General features: G+C 38.5%; 2 protein-coding genes across 2 annotated transcripts; both read left to right on the forward strand.

Moving 5' to 3' along the window:
- The first annotated feature begins 919 nt into the window (after positions 1-919).
- On the forward strand, positions 920-8,077 carry fktn (fukutin). Its single transcript, XM_026922143.3, has 10 exons — positions 920-1,175; positions 1,545-1,741; positions 2,720-2,776; positions 3,289-3,489; positions 4,001-4,278; positions 4,722-4,854; positions 5,078-5,207; positions 5,987-6,120; positions 6,654-6,778; positions 7,153-8,077. The coding sequence occupies exons 2-10, from the start codon at positions 1,640-1,642 to the stop codon at positions 7,364-7,366; spliced, it is 1,374 nt and encodes a 457-aa protein (XP_026777944.3). The 5' UTR covers positions 920-1,175; positions 1,545-1,639; the 3' UTR covers positions 7,367-8,077.
- A 3,222-nt stretch (positions 8,078-11,299) lies between these two features.
- LOC128317581 (UDP-glucuronosyltransferase 2B33-like) lies at positions 11,300-14,811 on the forward strand. Its single transcript, XM_053230229.1, has 2 exons — positions 11,300-12,256; positions 12,403-14,811. Exons 1-2 carry the CDS (start codon positions 11,524-11,526, stop codon positions 12,450-12,452), a joined length of 783 nt encoding a protein of 260 aa, XP_053086204.1. The 5' UTR covers positions 11,300-11,523; the 3' UTR covers positions 12,453-14,811.
- Positions 14,812-16,488: the final 1,677 nt, after the last annotated feature.

Consider the following 16,488-nt stretch of genomic DNA (forward strand, 5'->3'; position numbering starts at 1 on the left):
GCTAGAAGCACACAAGTGTGTAATGTATCTTTGTATGCTGTAGCATTACAGTTTCCCTTCACTGGAACTAAGAGGCTGAAACCTGTTCCAGCATGACAATGTTTGTGTGCCCAATGTGAGCTCCAGGAAGACATGGTTTGCCAAGGTTTAAACAATTAAGGAGCATTTTCCGTCATTAAATAAGTAATTAAAATGTTTCCTATTCACTTTTTAAAAGCAAATCTATGTTTTAGTTTATGAGAATGTCAAGAGTTTGATTTATACACCATTTCGAGATCAGAACTGAGCAAGAAGATATAAAATACAAATTATGTAATATGTAAATTTTAATATTTAAAAAAAGTCATTTCCAGTGTATTAGTTATAGTTTCCTATTTTGTATAGTATTACACACACACACACATATATATATATATATATATATATATATATATATATATATATATATATATATATATATATATAAACATAGCTACAAAATATTGTAAATATAGTTAGGTATATGATAGAATAGGGAGAATAGAGACTACGAGGATTTAAAGAAAATTCTGGCGCCATCTTGTGGCAAGACGTGATTCTGGCGCCATCTTGTGGAAAGACATGGCTTTGCCTTTATCTTGTGGCAAGAATTGATTCTGGCGCCATCTTGTGGCAAGACGACAAAGAAAAAATTTAAATAAAGGAAGCAACTTCTTACTGGAATTAGATTTAACTCATTTTATCTACTCAAATAACAATAGCATTTTACTTAACGAATAAACTGGGGTTATATTTGAAAGCACAGAGATCACATTATTTTTTATTGTAGTCTAAGACATGACAAAAATGTGTCTGTTGTCATGCAAAATAAATAAGGTTTATGACAGTTGTGTGAGCAGCATGCGCTACAGTTAAATTTCAGACGGTGTAATAAGCTGGAGAAATTAATTTTCATTTAAAGGCTAAAACCATTACTTTTTTTAACCACCTTTAAAATGCATGTGCGGGATTTATCCATAGAAATTGGTTTTCGAAACGCGTTTCGGGCGTTTGTCCTACGCGACTTGCCGTCCGGCTGTGTACTGGGTACAACAGGAATCTGCAGAATGAAATTATGATATAGCGAGCTAGAAATGTGTGATGGTATTTATCTAACCAGGGATAATACTCAGTAATATTACATGCGCTTCTCATGAGTAAGTTGGTGGAGTGTTAAACAGATGAATATTTCCAGTAGTTCATATTGAAGGCGTTGTTATTTTAAGGAATAAGTGTTGTGTTAGCTAGTTAGTACTGGCACTGTTTGTGCTGGAACTGTGAATAACGTTAATGTGCACGCGCTTAGATCTAAAACATAGTACAGTTAAACAATAAGGAATATTTTCTGACTGTGTTATAAAATATCATACCACTGGCAGCATAATGCACGAGATTTAATTCATGCAGATGAGGCAGGATACAAAGATACAGCTGATCTATTGAAAGTCAAACACTCTCAGCCACCATAAAGAAGAGAATATTAATGTTATTGTGTGTGTGTGTGTGTGTGTGTGTGGTGTTTTCAGAGCTCCATGCAGCCATCAGCCCGGGTGTCCAAGCATGGTGAAGGAGTCAGCCTTATGGCACAGCCTGTCAGGATCACATACAGCCAGACTCACTCATGGCCAGAGTGAACAAGACTGCAGTGCTGGTGCTGCTCATCACAGCCAGCTCCATATTCCTCCTGTTTCAGCTCTATTACTACAGACAGCACGCTAGCAAGGTGTGCAAACACGACAGAATACACTGAAACGTCAGAAAACATCACTGACATATCCATCTTCTGACATATCGCTGTCTGCATGTTAACAAATCAGATCTGATTATTTCACATCTGATATATACCACATTCAAATGAGGTTACACACTCGCAGGGTAGTCGATGGAGTCCAGTGAAATAAGGTTTAAAAAAAACCTTCAGGATAGCTGCAGAAACCAGGCCATCTCTGAGGACATTTCTCAGGGCCAGTGATGGAGAGAGGATACAGGGTTACAATGCCAATGGAAAATTTAAGGCTTTAATGCAAAATTCAGCGAGGCAAAAGACCAAAATAACAGCACTGGACGAAACAGAGTTTCTACAGCCACAGTGATGCTACTGGTTAGAAGTTGCTGTTTTCCACTGAATGTATTCTGGCCAGAGGAATGACGTAAACATGTGGATCAGATATGGGTCTAATGTATAGGAAAATAGACAAAAAATCAGATCTGTGTCAAAATGTCGGAATTGTGCATTGAGGCCTACAAGATAAATGTAGCCTTTGTCTTACTATGTTTGTTTGAATATACTGTATATCAATATGTCTTACATTTAATTAGTTTTAATTATACATATATATATATATATATATATATATATATATATATATATATATATATATATATAGATAGATAGATAGATAGATATAGATATATATAGATATACATGTAAAATAGTCAAAGTGCCTGTGAACTAACTCTTCTTATTCTCCTTCTTCCGCTTCTTCTTCTTCTTCTTCTTCTTCTTATTATTATTATTATAGTTTATTTGTATGTTTAATTTTTTTATGATTTTGACAGTTTAAACAGTTCTAAGCCCATAGCTATGAGCTTCCCTTATTTCATAGCTGCATTAGCCTTGTAGTTCCAGTACAAAACTATAAAATGAAACTTCATTTGATTTTTAAATGAATTGTTTCTTTAATGAGTGCTCTTTCCACAGCATGGACTTCAAGCGCCGAGTGGTAAAGGTTACCCAACAGGGAAAGAGGCGCAATGGGTGAGTGAAAATACTAGAATAATAATGTAATCATTATATTAGAGGTGGTACATCATCACTTTTTCTTTTCCAATACAATACAATACGGAAATCTTGAGTATCAGCCAATTTTGAAACTAAAGCAAAGCTTTAAAATGAGTGATTTTTAGCTGAAGCATTTGACTAACCTTCAGTTTTAGAAAAAGGGTTTTTTAAGGATTCGTTAGATAATGATGGGTTTTTGGATGTATAAAAGAATTCTACTTTGAATCCCTTCTGATAGGAAAACACTCTGTTATATGGTTCTGCACAGAACCTTTCCCCAGAGGAACTGGAGAACACTTAGTGTTTTACATTTCCAAGAGGCTTTATTAGCTTTCTTCTTCTTTTTCTATTTCTAGAAACTATTTCTAGAACACCATGTAAAATGCTTATTTACACCAGTGTACAAATTCTTCTGTCGCAAATAAAATGGTTTCCAGTTGGTTACACCTGTGCATTTAACCTCTGTTCATATCTTGAACTGATCACAGCATTTAATGAAAAAGTTTCTGGCCCTGGCCCATAAGTTCAGCCTGCCTGTGTTTCTGGTGGACACGGTGTCTCTGAGCCTGCTCTCCCAGGATGCCGTTCTGCTGAAGGACAGCCAGATCAAGGAGCCTCACTGCACCTTTCTGTGCACGCACAGGGACTTCGTCACCTTCGGCCTGCTCGGAAACCTCTGGAAGTATGATGTAAGGATTTCCGTTGGTGAACTAATCATTTGAAAAACATCTTGTTGTAAACACAGCAGTGTTGTTAAATTAAATTTCTTTTTCATGCGCCATAGCAATGCATCTCTGCATGAGACTAGTAGCATGTGGAGACACATCGCAGACCTTCCTTATGGAATTTTGACTTGCTAAATAAAACGAATACCATGGTCATTTGATTGTGATTGGTCAGAAGGTGTTGATTTTTTCTTTTTTATTTCTTACCTACAGCTATACACATTTTTATAAACAAATAAAAATTAAAAATAAATCAATTTGAATAGGATTCAACATGAATTGCATGAGTAAAGACAATTCTAAAATCTCTAGGTGACATTTACATTTACTAACTGAATTTAGTGAATAAACGTACAACAAAACAAACAATGAGGGAAGCAAGTGATCAGCAAATTGGAAAACTTGTCTACCATAGTATTTCCCTTAACTAGAAGAGTGTAAATGTGCTAACTCCCTTCATTCATCACTCACTCAGGCTGGCCTCCTTGAGGCTGCAGAGGAACGTGGCCTGGAGCTGATGGAGATCAGGGGGAAAGACCCCAGGCTGGTCAGCATGGACGACCTGACAGGCCGTGACATACCTCTGCACCTGCTGTTCGGCTTCAATGGTCACCTGGTGCATGTGGTCGTGCTGTACGAACGAAGCGGCAACTACCTGTGGCACGGGCCGCTCAGGCTCCGAGGCAGCATGGACCGTACCTTCGCTCCCTTCAGGGACCTGGAGTTCGGCCGATACTCAGGGGCCTACAACAGGTACTCAGTGTTTGAGACTGGAATCCTGGACCATGTATGGTTATATTGTAAACAGGAATCCTATAACTAATATGTTCTCAAATTCAGATTTTCCCCACGGAGAAAATCTAATGCACTAATGGAGCATTAAAATGGAAGAAAAATAGCAAAGATTTTGCGACAATTTCACCAACTGTTTCATAATGTCATTTAAAGCAATTATATGAAAACTTGTGTTTTGGGTGAGGCTTTGGGTGAGACAGACTTCTATTACTTGTTAGAAACATAGCAAAACCAGTGGACATTAGACAGCAAATTTGCCTGATTTTTAGGATTAGGGAGTTTTTTTTTTTTTTTTTTTTTTTGTTTAAGAAAAAAAACAAGAAGAAGAAAAAAAAAAGTTGAATTGTGCAATTTGATACACAAGCTGAAATACTTCTCTGTTTACTTGTGTCCTGTTTCAGGCCTGATCTTATTCTGACCACTCTTGATGGGCTTGACGTACGGATCCCCAAAAACTTCTCTCGCTTCCAGAACGAACATTCCAACAGCCGCTTCCTGGAGTGCAGATATCGAGAGGCAGCGGCCTTTTACCAGGTTAATTTCGCTAATATTTCTGATTTCTGTTTTTATTTGGAAAGCAAAACTATACTAATATTAATTTCACTTTAGCAAAAACTAATAACATTTTACTCTGTTGTTTATGGATGCACTAATATTTAGTTGTTTGGGACAATCAAAATGTATCTAAATGTACTTTGCACACACAGTTTCCTATATATTTTCAAATCATTCAAATCATGAGCATCTCTCTTCCCAGCTGTATCCAGATGATACGTCACCAGAGGCCATGGACTTCAGGATGAAGGCCAAGAGTCTGCTCCACCTCGCTGCTCGAGTTCTCGGTGGGATCGAGGTTCCGTTCTGGCTGAGCAGTGGTACATGTCTCGGTGAGTAGTTATTATCTCTAATTATTAAAATACATGATGTACGTAAATTCTCTTTGATATACAGCAGTAATATTTCTGACACTAGATAATCTTGCCTCGATCTTGCTTACCTCATGTGGAGAGCACAGATGCAGAAGATGCTTAATAAAATATCTGGGGGGATTATAGTTAAATAAACAGCAACGAGGTAGTGTGTGGCTTGGCCCAGAACAAAGCGGAGTTACTGTTACCACCCTAAAGCTGATCATTTTCCAACAATAGTGTTTTATTCCTCTTATACCACACAAATTTGCCAATGTTTACATTCTTTTATTTATTAATGAATGTCATGTTTTTTATCTGTTTGTAGTTACATTTAATGTTGTGGAATGCCTGAAACAAGTTATCACCTTGCCAAGCTCTCTTTTTTTCATTTGCCAAGAACCCAGAAAGCACAAAGACCTCTGTCCTGAAGACTTTCCCATGGTGAAAAACCTGACTGTTACTGGAGACTCATTCCATAAATGTCTCAGAAGAATACTTCACCATATCAAAAATTATATGTTTTTCATTGTTAAATAACAAGTTTTTTAATGTTTGTTATTAGACTTTGATTACATGTCCTCATAGAAGTCCCTGTGAATTAGCAATTACTATAGAAACAATAACAAATTAGAATAAGTGCTTTACTATATACCTCGCTATGAGGGCTGCTTTAATAGAAAATGAATCACCTTCTGACCAATCAGATTCAAGACTGCAGCAGGTATAATATTATATTCATCCCTTTTGTGTCATAGGTTGGTTCCGGCAGTGTAACATCATTCCCTACAGTAAAGATGTGGACCTGGGCATCTGGATCAAAGATTACAGGCATGATATCACACAGGCATTTCAGAAGGCTGGACTCTCCCTCAAACATAAGTTTGGAAAGGTACAGCATCTTAGACTTCTGTCACCTGACTATCCCGATCAATTCTCTGACTGGAAACGTATTTGAGCTCCGGCTGAATTAAAATGCTGAGGTCTGAACAGATCAGGAAGTATCTGAATTAGGCTAAATTGTGGGTCTCAACCAGTATGGAAATTACCAAAGCTCATCATTTCAATCTGAACAATGTTACATCCATCCAGGGGAGCATAACTGCTCCTTACAAATGAACTGTGTCCATAAAAAATATTAATTTTATGATTTATGATTGTGGAACCTTAACGTTGGTATTAGTTTCTGTATGTAGTACTAGGAAGTTTCATCTTTATCTTTCATCTTGTATAATTCCTATACAAGTGCACCACATAGGCAATAAAAATGGCTTCTCCACCAATCAGTATCGAGAGTTCATCAGTGCTGTGATCTAATCAGCTGTATGATGCATTTTATTTGCTTCTAAGTTGAACCTCATCTTATAGCTCTTATGAACTGCCCCTGGTCCAGACTGATACTTCATTGATCTGCCTCACATGCAGATAGAGGACAGTCTGGAGCTCTCCTTCCAAGGCCTGGATGTAAAACTGGACATCTTTTTTTTCTACGAGGACGGCGACATCGTTTGGAACGGAGGCACACAGGCAAAGAGCGGCAAGAAATTCAAGTAAAGTGTTGTATTATTATTGACCGAACTAGAAGTGGCATTAATCTTCACATTAGGAAGATAGATGTAATAGACCATGCTCAAGTTGTTATATTATTTATAATTTGCATATCATGCATATTCATAGATTCTGACTTTTTATGAGGGTTTTGGTGCAGATGTTCCTTTGTGATTTTATTAATTTCCTGGGTATGAAAAAGATATTAAACGATTTGTAATTTTACATATATTATTTGTAATAGTTTAACCAGTGTGCTACCAGTGTGCCAAGATTCTATGATCCTGGTAGTCATGTGTAATCAGATCTCTCCTAGTTGTTCTGTGCAAATCCACAGTGCAGCATTTAATCCAGTGTGTCTCTGTCTCCGTCTCAGGTACGTCTTCCCCCGGTTCAGCCTGTGCTGGACAGAGCTGCTGGAGCTGAAGGTCCGAGTGCCCTGCGAGACTTTGGACTACGTGACTGCAAACTACGGGCCGGACTGGAACGTTCCGGTCAAGGCCTGGGACTGGAAGAGCTCGCCGCCCAACGTGCAGGAGAACGGCGTGTGGCCCATCAGGGAGTGGGACGATGTCATCCAGGTCAACTGAGGCGGGTGGGAACGTAAATTCAAGAATAGTGTGTAGTGTAGAAATGCCATACCAGTATAGATATATGGATCCCATAAAACATGGTTTCCAAATGCAGCGTATCCGTTTGAAATACCAGGAGAAGAAGAAGACTATTTCCACACTGTTTTGAAAAACTCCTTAAAATAACTGATAATTTAAACTTTAATGCAGCTGCTGTGGTTTTTCTGTGACTTCTTTGAAAACGTGAAGTTGTAAGCAGAGTCCATGATCTACTGAAAACTGTGATGAGTTGTATAACTATTAGGAGTTTTCCGTAATCTTCCACTTTCGGTCTGAAGTGGTAAAATTGTGATTTTCACTAAATAAAACAGCTGCATCTGAACCTAAACTGTAACCCATGTCTTCTTAATTCCCCCATGGAAGTTGTCCAGGAGGGATGCAGCACTGTCATCACATAACATTTTTTATTTGGATCTGATTTATTTTTTTTTTTTTTTACCCCACGATTGAAACTGGGGGCGTGATGACTGTTCTTGATAATCCAGTCTCCATCTTCAGTTTTCTGGTCATGTTAGTCGAACACTAAATTAAGAAATAGAGTATTATATAAGGAATAAAACATGATGTGCTGTTATAGGAAAATGAACATAGTTATTGTTTTTAATCTGTTTATTATTTTTATTATTATTACTTTTAGTATTTTATTATTAAAGCTACTAAAGTTGTTAAGTTTTTAATGGATTTTTACCTATTCTACCGATTAACATCGAAAACCAACTCTGCAAGTAGAAGAAGACGTTTGTAGGAAAAGAAGAGCTAACAGAAATGATTTAACTGTATACTCTGTTAGGTGATAGCATTTATTACACTGCTTAAAGTTGTTTTTTAATTTATGTAAGGAGTTGTATTGAATAGTCAAATAATACAGTCCCTAGTTGTCGCAGTGGGGATGTCGTCTAGTCCAGCGGTGGAAAAACAGCAAGGCAGACGATAAAGAAATGCAGGCAAATGCAGGGGGGGAAAAGCAGGCTAAATGTAATATTTCAATGATTTGGAGACAGTCATTGAACCAAACCAGTGGTGGCTCGACCATAGGGGCAGGTGGTGCAGAACCCCACCATTTATATCAGCTGTTCAACAAATATAAATTACATTGAGGTACTAATTACTTACCCGGAGTGACAAACAATTTTAAAAATGTTTCTATTTGACAGGTATAAGCCGATGTTCCATTGATTTGCTCACCTTTCTAGATGTTCTGCAATCATGGGGCAGCGTGTTCACAGCTCCATTTAGCTTCTGTAGAGTTGTTATGCACCTAGTGGTCAAAAAGAGTAACTGCAACAAGCACTAATAGAGGCCTATTGGGGCAAGAATCATGCTGCCTCATGCTCACTCTAGTGGAACAGCAGTAAACAGACAGTTAATGACAGGGTTGCCAGATTGGGCTAGTTTAAAAAATTTTTTTGCACCTGCCAGGATCTTATTTTAATGCAAACAATTGGAAATAAATCTAATAAACGTATGCAAGACAGTGTGTAAGTGCAGACAGTGTGTCTACGATGTCCTGAACCATTTCTATTGTAAGGTATATTTCAAAGATTGAGAGAGGGAAAGAGGGATTATAGACCAGATAAAGTCCATACATCAGAAATGCATGTGAAATACTTGTTTCCCCACACAAAGGCTGAGAAAAATATGTCCCTTTTTTCAATGTCCAAATTTTTTGGATGACTTTTGGGTTGTTTGTTTGGGCTGGAATTTCTGCTGTAACCTCTAAACGTTGGTTAATGATATTATCTTGAGCACAGTTGAACAAAGATATGTTCGCTCAAAATAAGCTGCTAGAGCTGCATCAAAGACTGGGTTGCATTGCCAAAGGTTTGCATTGTGCCCAGCATTACTGCTTTAAATAAACAAATGATAATTCAGAGTAATAATCAAATTAAGTGTAATGTTGGCAATAAAGTGTGTGAACATTTTACTGTGCACCTCAGGCTTTTATTTCAAGTTTAACATGGATGGGAAAATTAAATGTGTATGTTAATGTGTAATGTGAAATGTTAGTCAAAGTACAAAAATGTCACTGTCAATGTTAAAGCAATGTGATTAGCAGACAGTATACTGAATCTAATTTTGAACTGAAAATGTATTAAATTTGACACTTGTTACTTTATGAAAACATACTGTAGATATACCTATATATTATTATACATGAAATGAATAATAATTATATATACATACTATGTGAGGGGCCCGTGAGGATCAGCCAGAATATGCTAAAACACTTCAGAAATGCTTTTAGTGAAAATTCTGCTGATATACTAGCTGAGAGAGCAGGGTCACTCAACTTACCATCAGAGTGTAATGCCTGACTGTGTTGTGCTTAACAGATCTTATTAGTTAAGAAATAAATAATCCATTATTTTCTATTGTAAGAAAATTCTATTCTGTTTTAAGTCAAAATCTTCTTTCTTCATGCACCCTAATTTGAAATTTGCTAAGCCAATGATGAATAATTAATATGCAAATTAGCCTGTGACATCATCTAGCTACTTTCCTCTGAAGAGTCGGCATCACTGGTGACAGCGCCTCCTAGAGTACAGGCTCACATTACATGCGAGTATGAGTTTAAGGATTAAAAATGGCATCCACTAGATGGCACTTCAGAGCCAAAACATCCCTGTCCATCTGGTTTCCAACTGAACTGTAATGTTTGCTCCCCTCTCCGCTCTGCTCACATGCTCTGATCAGGAGAGGGGTATAAAAGAATTTCCAGAACATTAGATAAACCATGGAACACCATCAAGGCCATCATCAACAAGTGGAGAAAATGGAGCACCACAGTGACCAAGAACAGGGCATCCCTCCAAAATTTACAAAAGGGCAAGACAAAAACTTACCAGGGAGGCTGCAAGAGACCTACAGCAACATTAAAGGAGCTGCAGGAATATCTGACGAGTACTGATTACTCTCTGCATGTGACAACAATCTCTCATATTCTTCACATGTCTGGGCTATGGGGTAGGGTGGCTAGACAGAAGCCCTTTCTCACAAAAAAAAAACTAAAAAGCTCAACTAAATCACCCCAAACCATGTGGCAAAATGTGTTATGGTCTGATGAGACCAATTCCAAAGGTTATAATAATTCCATAATTCCAAAAGGTATGTTTGGTGCCAAAAAAAAAAAAAAAAGCACATCACCAAAAGAACACCATCCCCACAGTGAAGCATGGTGGTGGCAGCATCATGCTTTAGAGCTGCTTTTCTTCAGCCAGAACTGGGGCTTTTTTCAAGGTGGAGGGAATCATTAATACCTACAAATATCAGTCAATTTTAGTGCAAAACCTTCAGGTGTCTGCTAGAAAGCTGAAGATGAAAAGGAATTTCACCTTTCAGCATGACAGTGACCCAAAACATACATCCAAATCAACAAAGGAATGGCTTAACCAAAAGAAGATCAATGTTTTTGAATGACCTAGCCAAAGCCCAGACCTGAGTCCAGCTAAAAATCTGTGGGGTGACCTGAAGCAGGCTGTGCACAGGAGATGCCCTTACAATTTGAAGGCTCTAGAATGTTTCTGCAAGAAAGAGTGGGAAAATATTGCCAAGTCAAGATGTACCATGCTGATAGACTCTTACCCAAACAGACTGAGTGGTGGAATAAAATCAAAGGGTGCTTCAACTGAGTATTAGTTCAGGGGTGTAGGTTATTATTTTTTATTTTTATCTTTTTTCTCTGAAATGTGTCAGTTTGGTTTTTTGTGGCATTACAGATTGTGCTTTTTGTACAGATTGTAATTTGTACAGATTGTACAGACGTACAGATTGTAATTTTTACCTTTAAGACGGAAATGTTCTGATATGATTTATCTTTGTTTCGATTTTTACATCACAAATACCTTTGTGAAAGGTGTGTCTACCTTTTATACCCATTGGATAAACCAGCCTTCAGCACTGTGAGCCCGTGCGTGCTGTGCATAACGTGGGTGGTTTCTACGCTTTGCTGTGATTCGTAGACAGTGTGGAAGTGCTGAGTAGTGAACCATTTCAGTACTATTTTTTGGCAAGTTGCTCACTGGCTGACTGAAATGAGGCAGTGGGCCGTGTTTGAGTTTGGCAGAAGTGCTCTGAAGTTTGGTGTGTGAGGTAAGATACCTGATTTTGCAGCCATCATGAGTGCATGTGAGAGAGCTGCTCTCTGTCTTTTCCTCCTGCTCAGTCTGAGCCAGACTCCACTGTGTGTGACAGCAGGGAAGATTCTCGTCTGGCCTGCGGATTTTAGCCACTGGCTCAACATTAATGTCATCATAGATGAACTCATAGCGAGAGGACACAGTGTGACAGTAGTTACCCACAGTGCTACACCATCTGTAAGGACAGATCAGTCTCCAGGCTACAACGTGGAAATCATACAGGTGCCCTACACCAAACAAGACATTTTTAATAATTTGGACCTAATGTTCAAGTATTGGGTAAATGAAGTGCCAAATGACAACATGATTCAGGTCTTTCTAAAGATAAAGGAGGTCCTTGACAAAACCATAGAGCAGAATCAGGTAATGTGCAGGGAGCTTTTTGCACGGGAAGATCTGCTGGAGAAGTGGAGAAAGGAACAGTTTGACGTTCTTCTGACAGACCCCATGTATATGTGCAGGGCACTTCTAGCTCTGAAACTGAACCTGCCGTTTATCGTCAGTCTGAGATTCAGTTTTGGGAGTTCTATGGAGCGACTCTGTGGGCAGCTGCCAACACCTGCCTCTTATGTTCCATCGGTCAGCCTGGGCTACACGAATCAGATGGATTTCCCACAGAGAGTGAAAAACATACTGTTTAATCTCTTTCAGGATCTTCTGTTCATGTTTCTGACAGCAACAAAGTGGGATCCATTGTATACAGAGCTCATGGGTAAGTGAAGAAACCAGTATCCCTTTGTGTCAATTTATGATCATTTTCAAATAGTTTTAAGAAGGCTGAGCAAATTCATCAAAGTGAAATGAGTTCCTGAAAGTGCTTTTGTACTCACAGCAAAAATTTCTTTGCACCAATTCTAGCCTCTCACTTTGCTTTAAGTGCCATTCTTGGTAACTGCACAGGTTTGTAAAGGTCCTTAAGGACAAGTATATGTTTTCAGAAAACCTACATCAACATGAAGAATTGTAAATGAGAAGGTAAGGGGGTTTTATTGTAGTCTGTAATACTGTGTAGTGTGAATAATGTTCAGCATTCTGATTTGATTTGATTTTACACAGCATAATCCCATTCAAATATAACATAGTCTCTACTCTAGTTACACAGTGGACTGGGTGTAGCTTTTTTTTCACACCGTAATTGATCTTCTTGTTATTCGATTAATACAGTCCCTAGTTGTCGCAGTGGGGACAGCAAGGCAGACGATAAAGAAATGCAGGCAAATGCAGGCGGGGAAAAGCAGGCTAAATGTAATATTTCAATGATTTGGAGACAGTCATTGAACCAAACCAGTGGTGGCTCGACCATAGGGGCAGGTGGTGCAGAACCCCACCATTTATATCAGCTGTTCAACAAATATAAATTACATTGAGGTACTAATTACTTACCCCGAGTGACAAACAATTTTAAAAATGTTTCTATTTGACAGGTATAAGCCGATGTTCCATTGATTTGCTCACCTTTCTAGATGTTCTGCAATCATGGGGCAGCGTGTTCACAGCTCCATTTAGCTTCTGTAGAGTTATTATGCACCTAGTGGTCAAAAAGAGTAACTGCAACAAGCACTAATAGAGGCCTATTGGGGCAAGAATCATGCTGCCTCATGCTCACTCTAGTGGAACAGCAGTGAACAGACAGTTAATGACAGGGTTGCCAGATTGGGCTAGTTTAAAAAATTTTTTTTGCACCTGCCAGGATCTTATTTTAATGCAAACAATTGGAAATAAATCTAATGAATGTATGCAAGACAGTGTGTAAGTGCAGACAGTGTGTCTACGATGTCCTGAACCATTTCTACTGTAAGATGTATTTCAAAGATTGAGAGAGGGAAAGAGGGATTATAGACCAGATAAAGTCCGTACATCAGAAATGCGTGTAAAAAACTTGTTTCCCCACACAAAGGCTGAGCAAAATATGTCCCTTTTTTCAATGTCCAAATTTTTTGGATGACTTTTGGGTTGTTTGTTTGGGCTGGAATTTCTGCTGTAACCTCTAAACGTTGGTTAATGATATTATCTTGAGCACAGTTGAACAAAGATATGTTTGCTCAAAATAAGCTGCTAGAGCTGCATCAAAGACTGGGTTGCATTGCAAAAGGTTTGCATTGTGCCCAGCATTACTGCTTTAAATAAACAAATGATAATTCAGAGTAATAATCAAATTAAGTGTAATGTTGGCAATAAAGTGTGTGAACATTTTACTGTGCACCTCAGGCTTTTATTTCAAGTTTAACACGGATGGGAAAATTAAATGTGTATGTTAATGTGTAATGTGAAATGTTAGTCAAAGTACAAAAATGTCACTGTCAATGTTAAAGCAATGTGATTAGCAGACAGTATATTGAATCTAATTTTGAACTGAAAATGTATTAAATTTGACACTTGTTACTTTATGAAAACATACTGTAGATATACCTATATATTATTATACATGAAATGAATAATAATTATATATACATACTATGTGAGGGGCCCGTGAGGATCAGCCAGAATATGCTAAAACACTTCAGAAATGCTTTTAGTGAAAATTCTGCTGATATACTAGCTGAGAGAGCAGGGTCACTCAACTTACCATCAGAGTGTAATGCCTGACTGTGTTGTGCTTAACAGATCTTATTAGTTAAGAAATAAATAATCCATTATTTTCTATTGTAAGAAAATTCTATTCTGTTTTAAGTGAAAATCTTCTTTCTTCATGCACCCTAATTTGAAATTTGCTAAGCCAATGATGAATAATTAATATGCAAATTAGCCTGTGACATCATCTAGCTACTTTCCTCTGAAGAGTCGGCATCACTGGTGACAGCGCCTCCTAGAGTACAGGCTCACATTACATGCGAGTATGAGTTTAAGGATTAAAAATGGCATCCACTAGATGGCACTTCAGAGCCAAAACATCCCTGTCCATCTGGTTTCCAACTGAACTGTAATGTTTGCTCCCCTCTCCGCTCTGCTCACATGCTCTGATCAGGAGAGGGGTATAAAAGAATTTCCAGAACATTAGATAAACCATGGAACACCATCAAGGCCATCATCAACAAGTGGAGAAAATGGAGCACCACAGTGACCAAGAACAGGGCATCCCTCCAAAATTTACAAAAGGGCAAGACAAAAACTTACCAGGGAGGCTGCAAGAGACCTACAGCAACATTAAAGGAGCTGCAGGAATATCTGACGAGTACTGATTACTCTCTGCATGTGACAACAATCTCTCATATTCTTCACATGTCTGGGCTATGGGGTAGGGTGGCTAGACAGAAGCCCTTTCTCACAAAAAAAAACTAAAAAGCTCAACTAAATCACCCCAAACCATGTGGCAAAATGTGTTATGGTCTGATGAGACCAATTCCAAAGGTTATAATAATTCCATAATTCCAAAAGGTATGTTTGGTGCCAAAAAAAAAAAAAAAAGCACATCACCAAAAGAACACCATCCCCACAGTGAAGCATGGTGGTGGCAGCATCATGCTTTAGAGCTGCTTTTCTTCAGCCAGAACTGGGGCTTTTTTCAAGGTGCAGGGAATCATTAATACCTACAAATATCAGTCAATTTTAGTGCAAAACCTTCAGGTGTCTGCTAGAAAGCTGAAGATGAAAAGGAATTTCACCTTTCAGCATGACAGTGACCCAAAACATACATCCAAATCAACAAAGGAATGGCTTAACCAAAAGAAGATCAATGTTTTTGAATGACCTAGCCAAAGCCCAGACCTGAGTCCAGCTAAAAATCTGTGGGGTGACCTGAAGCAGGCTGTGCACAGGAGATGCCCTTACAATTTGAAGGATCTAGAATGTTTCTGCAAGAAAGAGTGAGAAAATATTGCCAAGTCAAGATGTACCATGCTGATAGACTCTTACCCAAACAGACTGAGTGGTGGAATAAAATCAAAGGGTGCTTCAACTGAGTATTAGTTCAGGGGTGTAGGTTATTATTTTTTATTTTTATCTTTTTTCTCTGAAATGTGTCAGTTTGGTTTTCTGTGGCATTACAGATTGTGCTTTTTGTACAGATTGTAATTTGTACAGATTGTACAGACGTACAGATTGTAATTTTTACCTTTAAGACGGAAATGTTCTGATATGATTTATCTTTGTTTCGATTTTTACATCACAAATACCTTTGTGAGAGGTGTGTCTACCTTTTATACCCATTGGATAAACCAGCCTTCAGCACTGTGAGCCCGTGCGTGCTGTGCATAACGTGGGTGGTTTCTACGCTTTGCTGTGATTCGTAGACAGTGTGGAAGTGCTGAGTAGTGAACCATTTCAGTACTATTTTTTGGCAAGTTGCTCACTGGCTGACTGAAACGAGGCAGTGGGCCGTGTTTGAGTTTGGCAGAAGTGCTCTGAAGTTTGGTGTGTGAGGTAAGATACCTGATTTTGCAGCCATCATGAGTGCATGTGAGAGAGCTGCTCTCTGTCTTTTCCTTCTGCTCAGTCTGAGCCAGACTCCACTGTGTGTGACAGCAGGGAAGATTCTCGTCTGGCCTGCGGATTTTAGCCACTGGCTCAACATTAATGTCATCATAGATGAACTCATAGCGAGAGGACACAGTGTGACAGTAGTTACCCACAGTGCTACACCATCTGTAAGGACAGATCAGTCTCCAGGCTACAACGTGGAGATCATACAGGTGCCCTACACCAAACAAGACATTTTTAATAATTTGGACCTAATGTTCAAGTATTGGGTAAATGAAGTGCCAAATGACAACATGATTCAGGTCTTTCTAAAGATAAAGGAGGTCCTTGACAAAACCATAGAGCAGAATCAGGTAATGTGCAGGGAGCTTTTTGCACGGGAAGATCTGCTGGAGAAGTGGAGAAAGGAACAGTTTGACGTTCTTCTGACAGACCCCATGTATATGTGCAGGGCACTTCTAGCTCTGAAACTGAACCTGCCGTTTATCGTCAGTCTGAGATTCAGTTTTGGGAGTTCTATGGAGCGAC

The sequence above is a fragment of the Pangasianodon hypophthalmus genome, chromosome 27, assembly GCF_027358585.1.
Source record: "Pangasianodon hypophthalmus isolate fPanHyp1 chromosome 27, fPanHyp1.pri, whole genome shotgun sequence".
Taxonomy (NCBI): Eukaryota; Metazoa; Chordata; class Actinopteri; order Siluriformes; family Pangasiidae; genus Pangasianodon; species Pangasianodon hypophthalmus.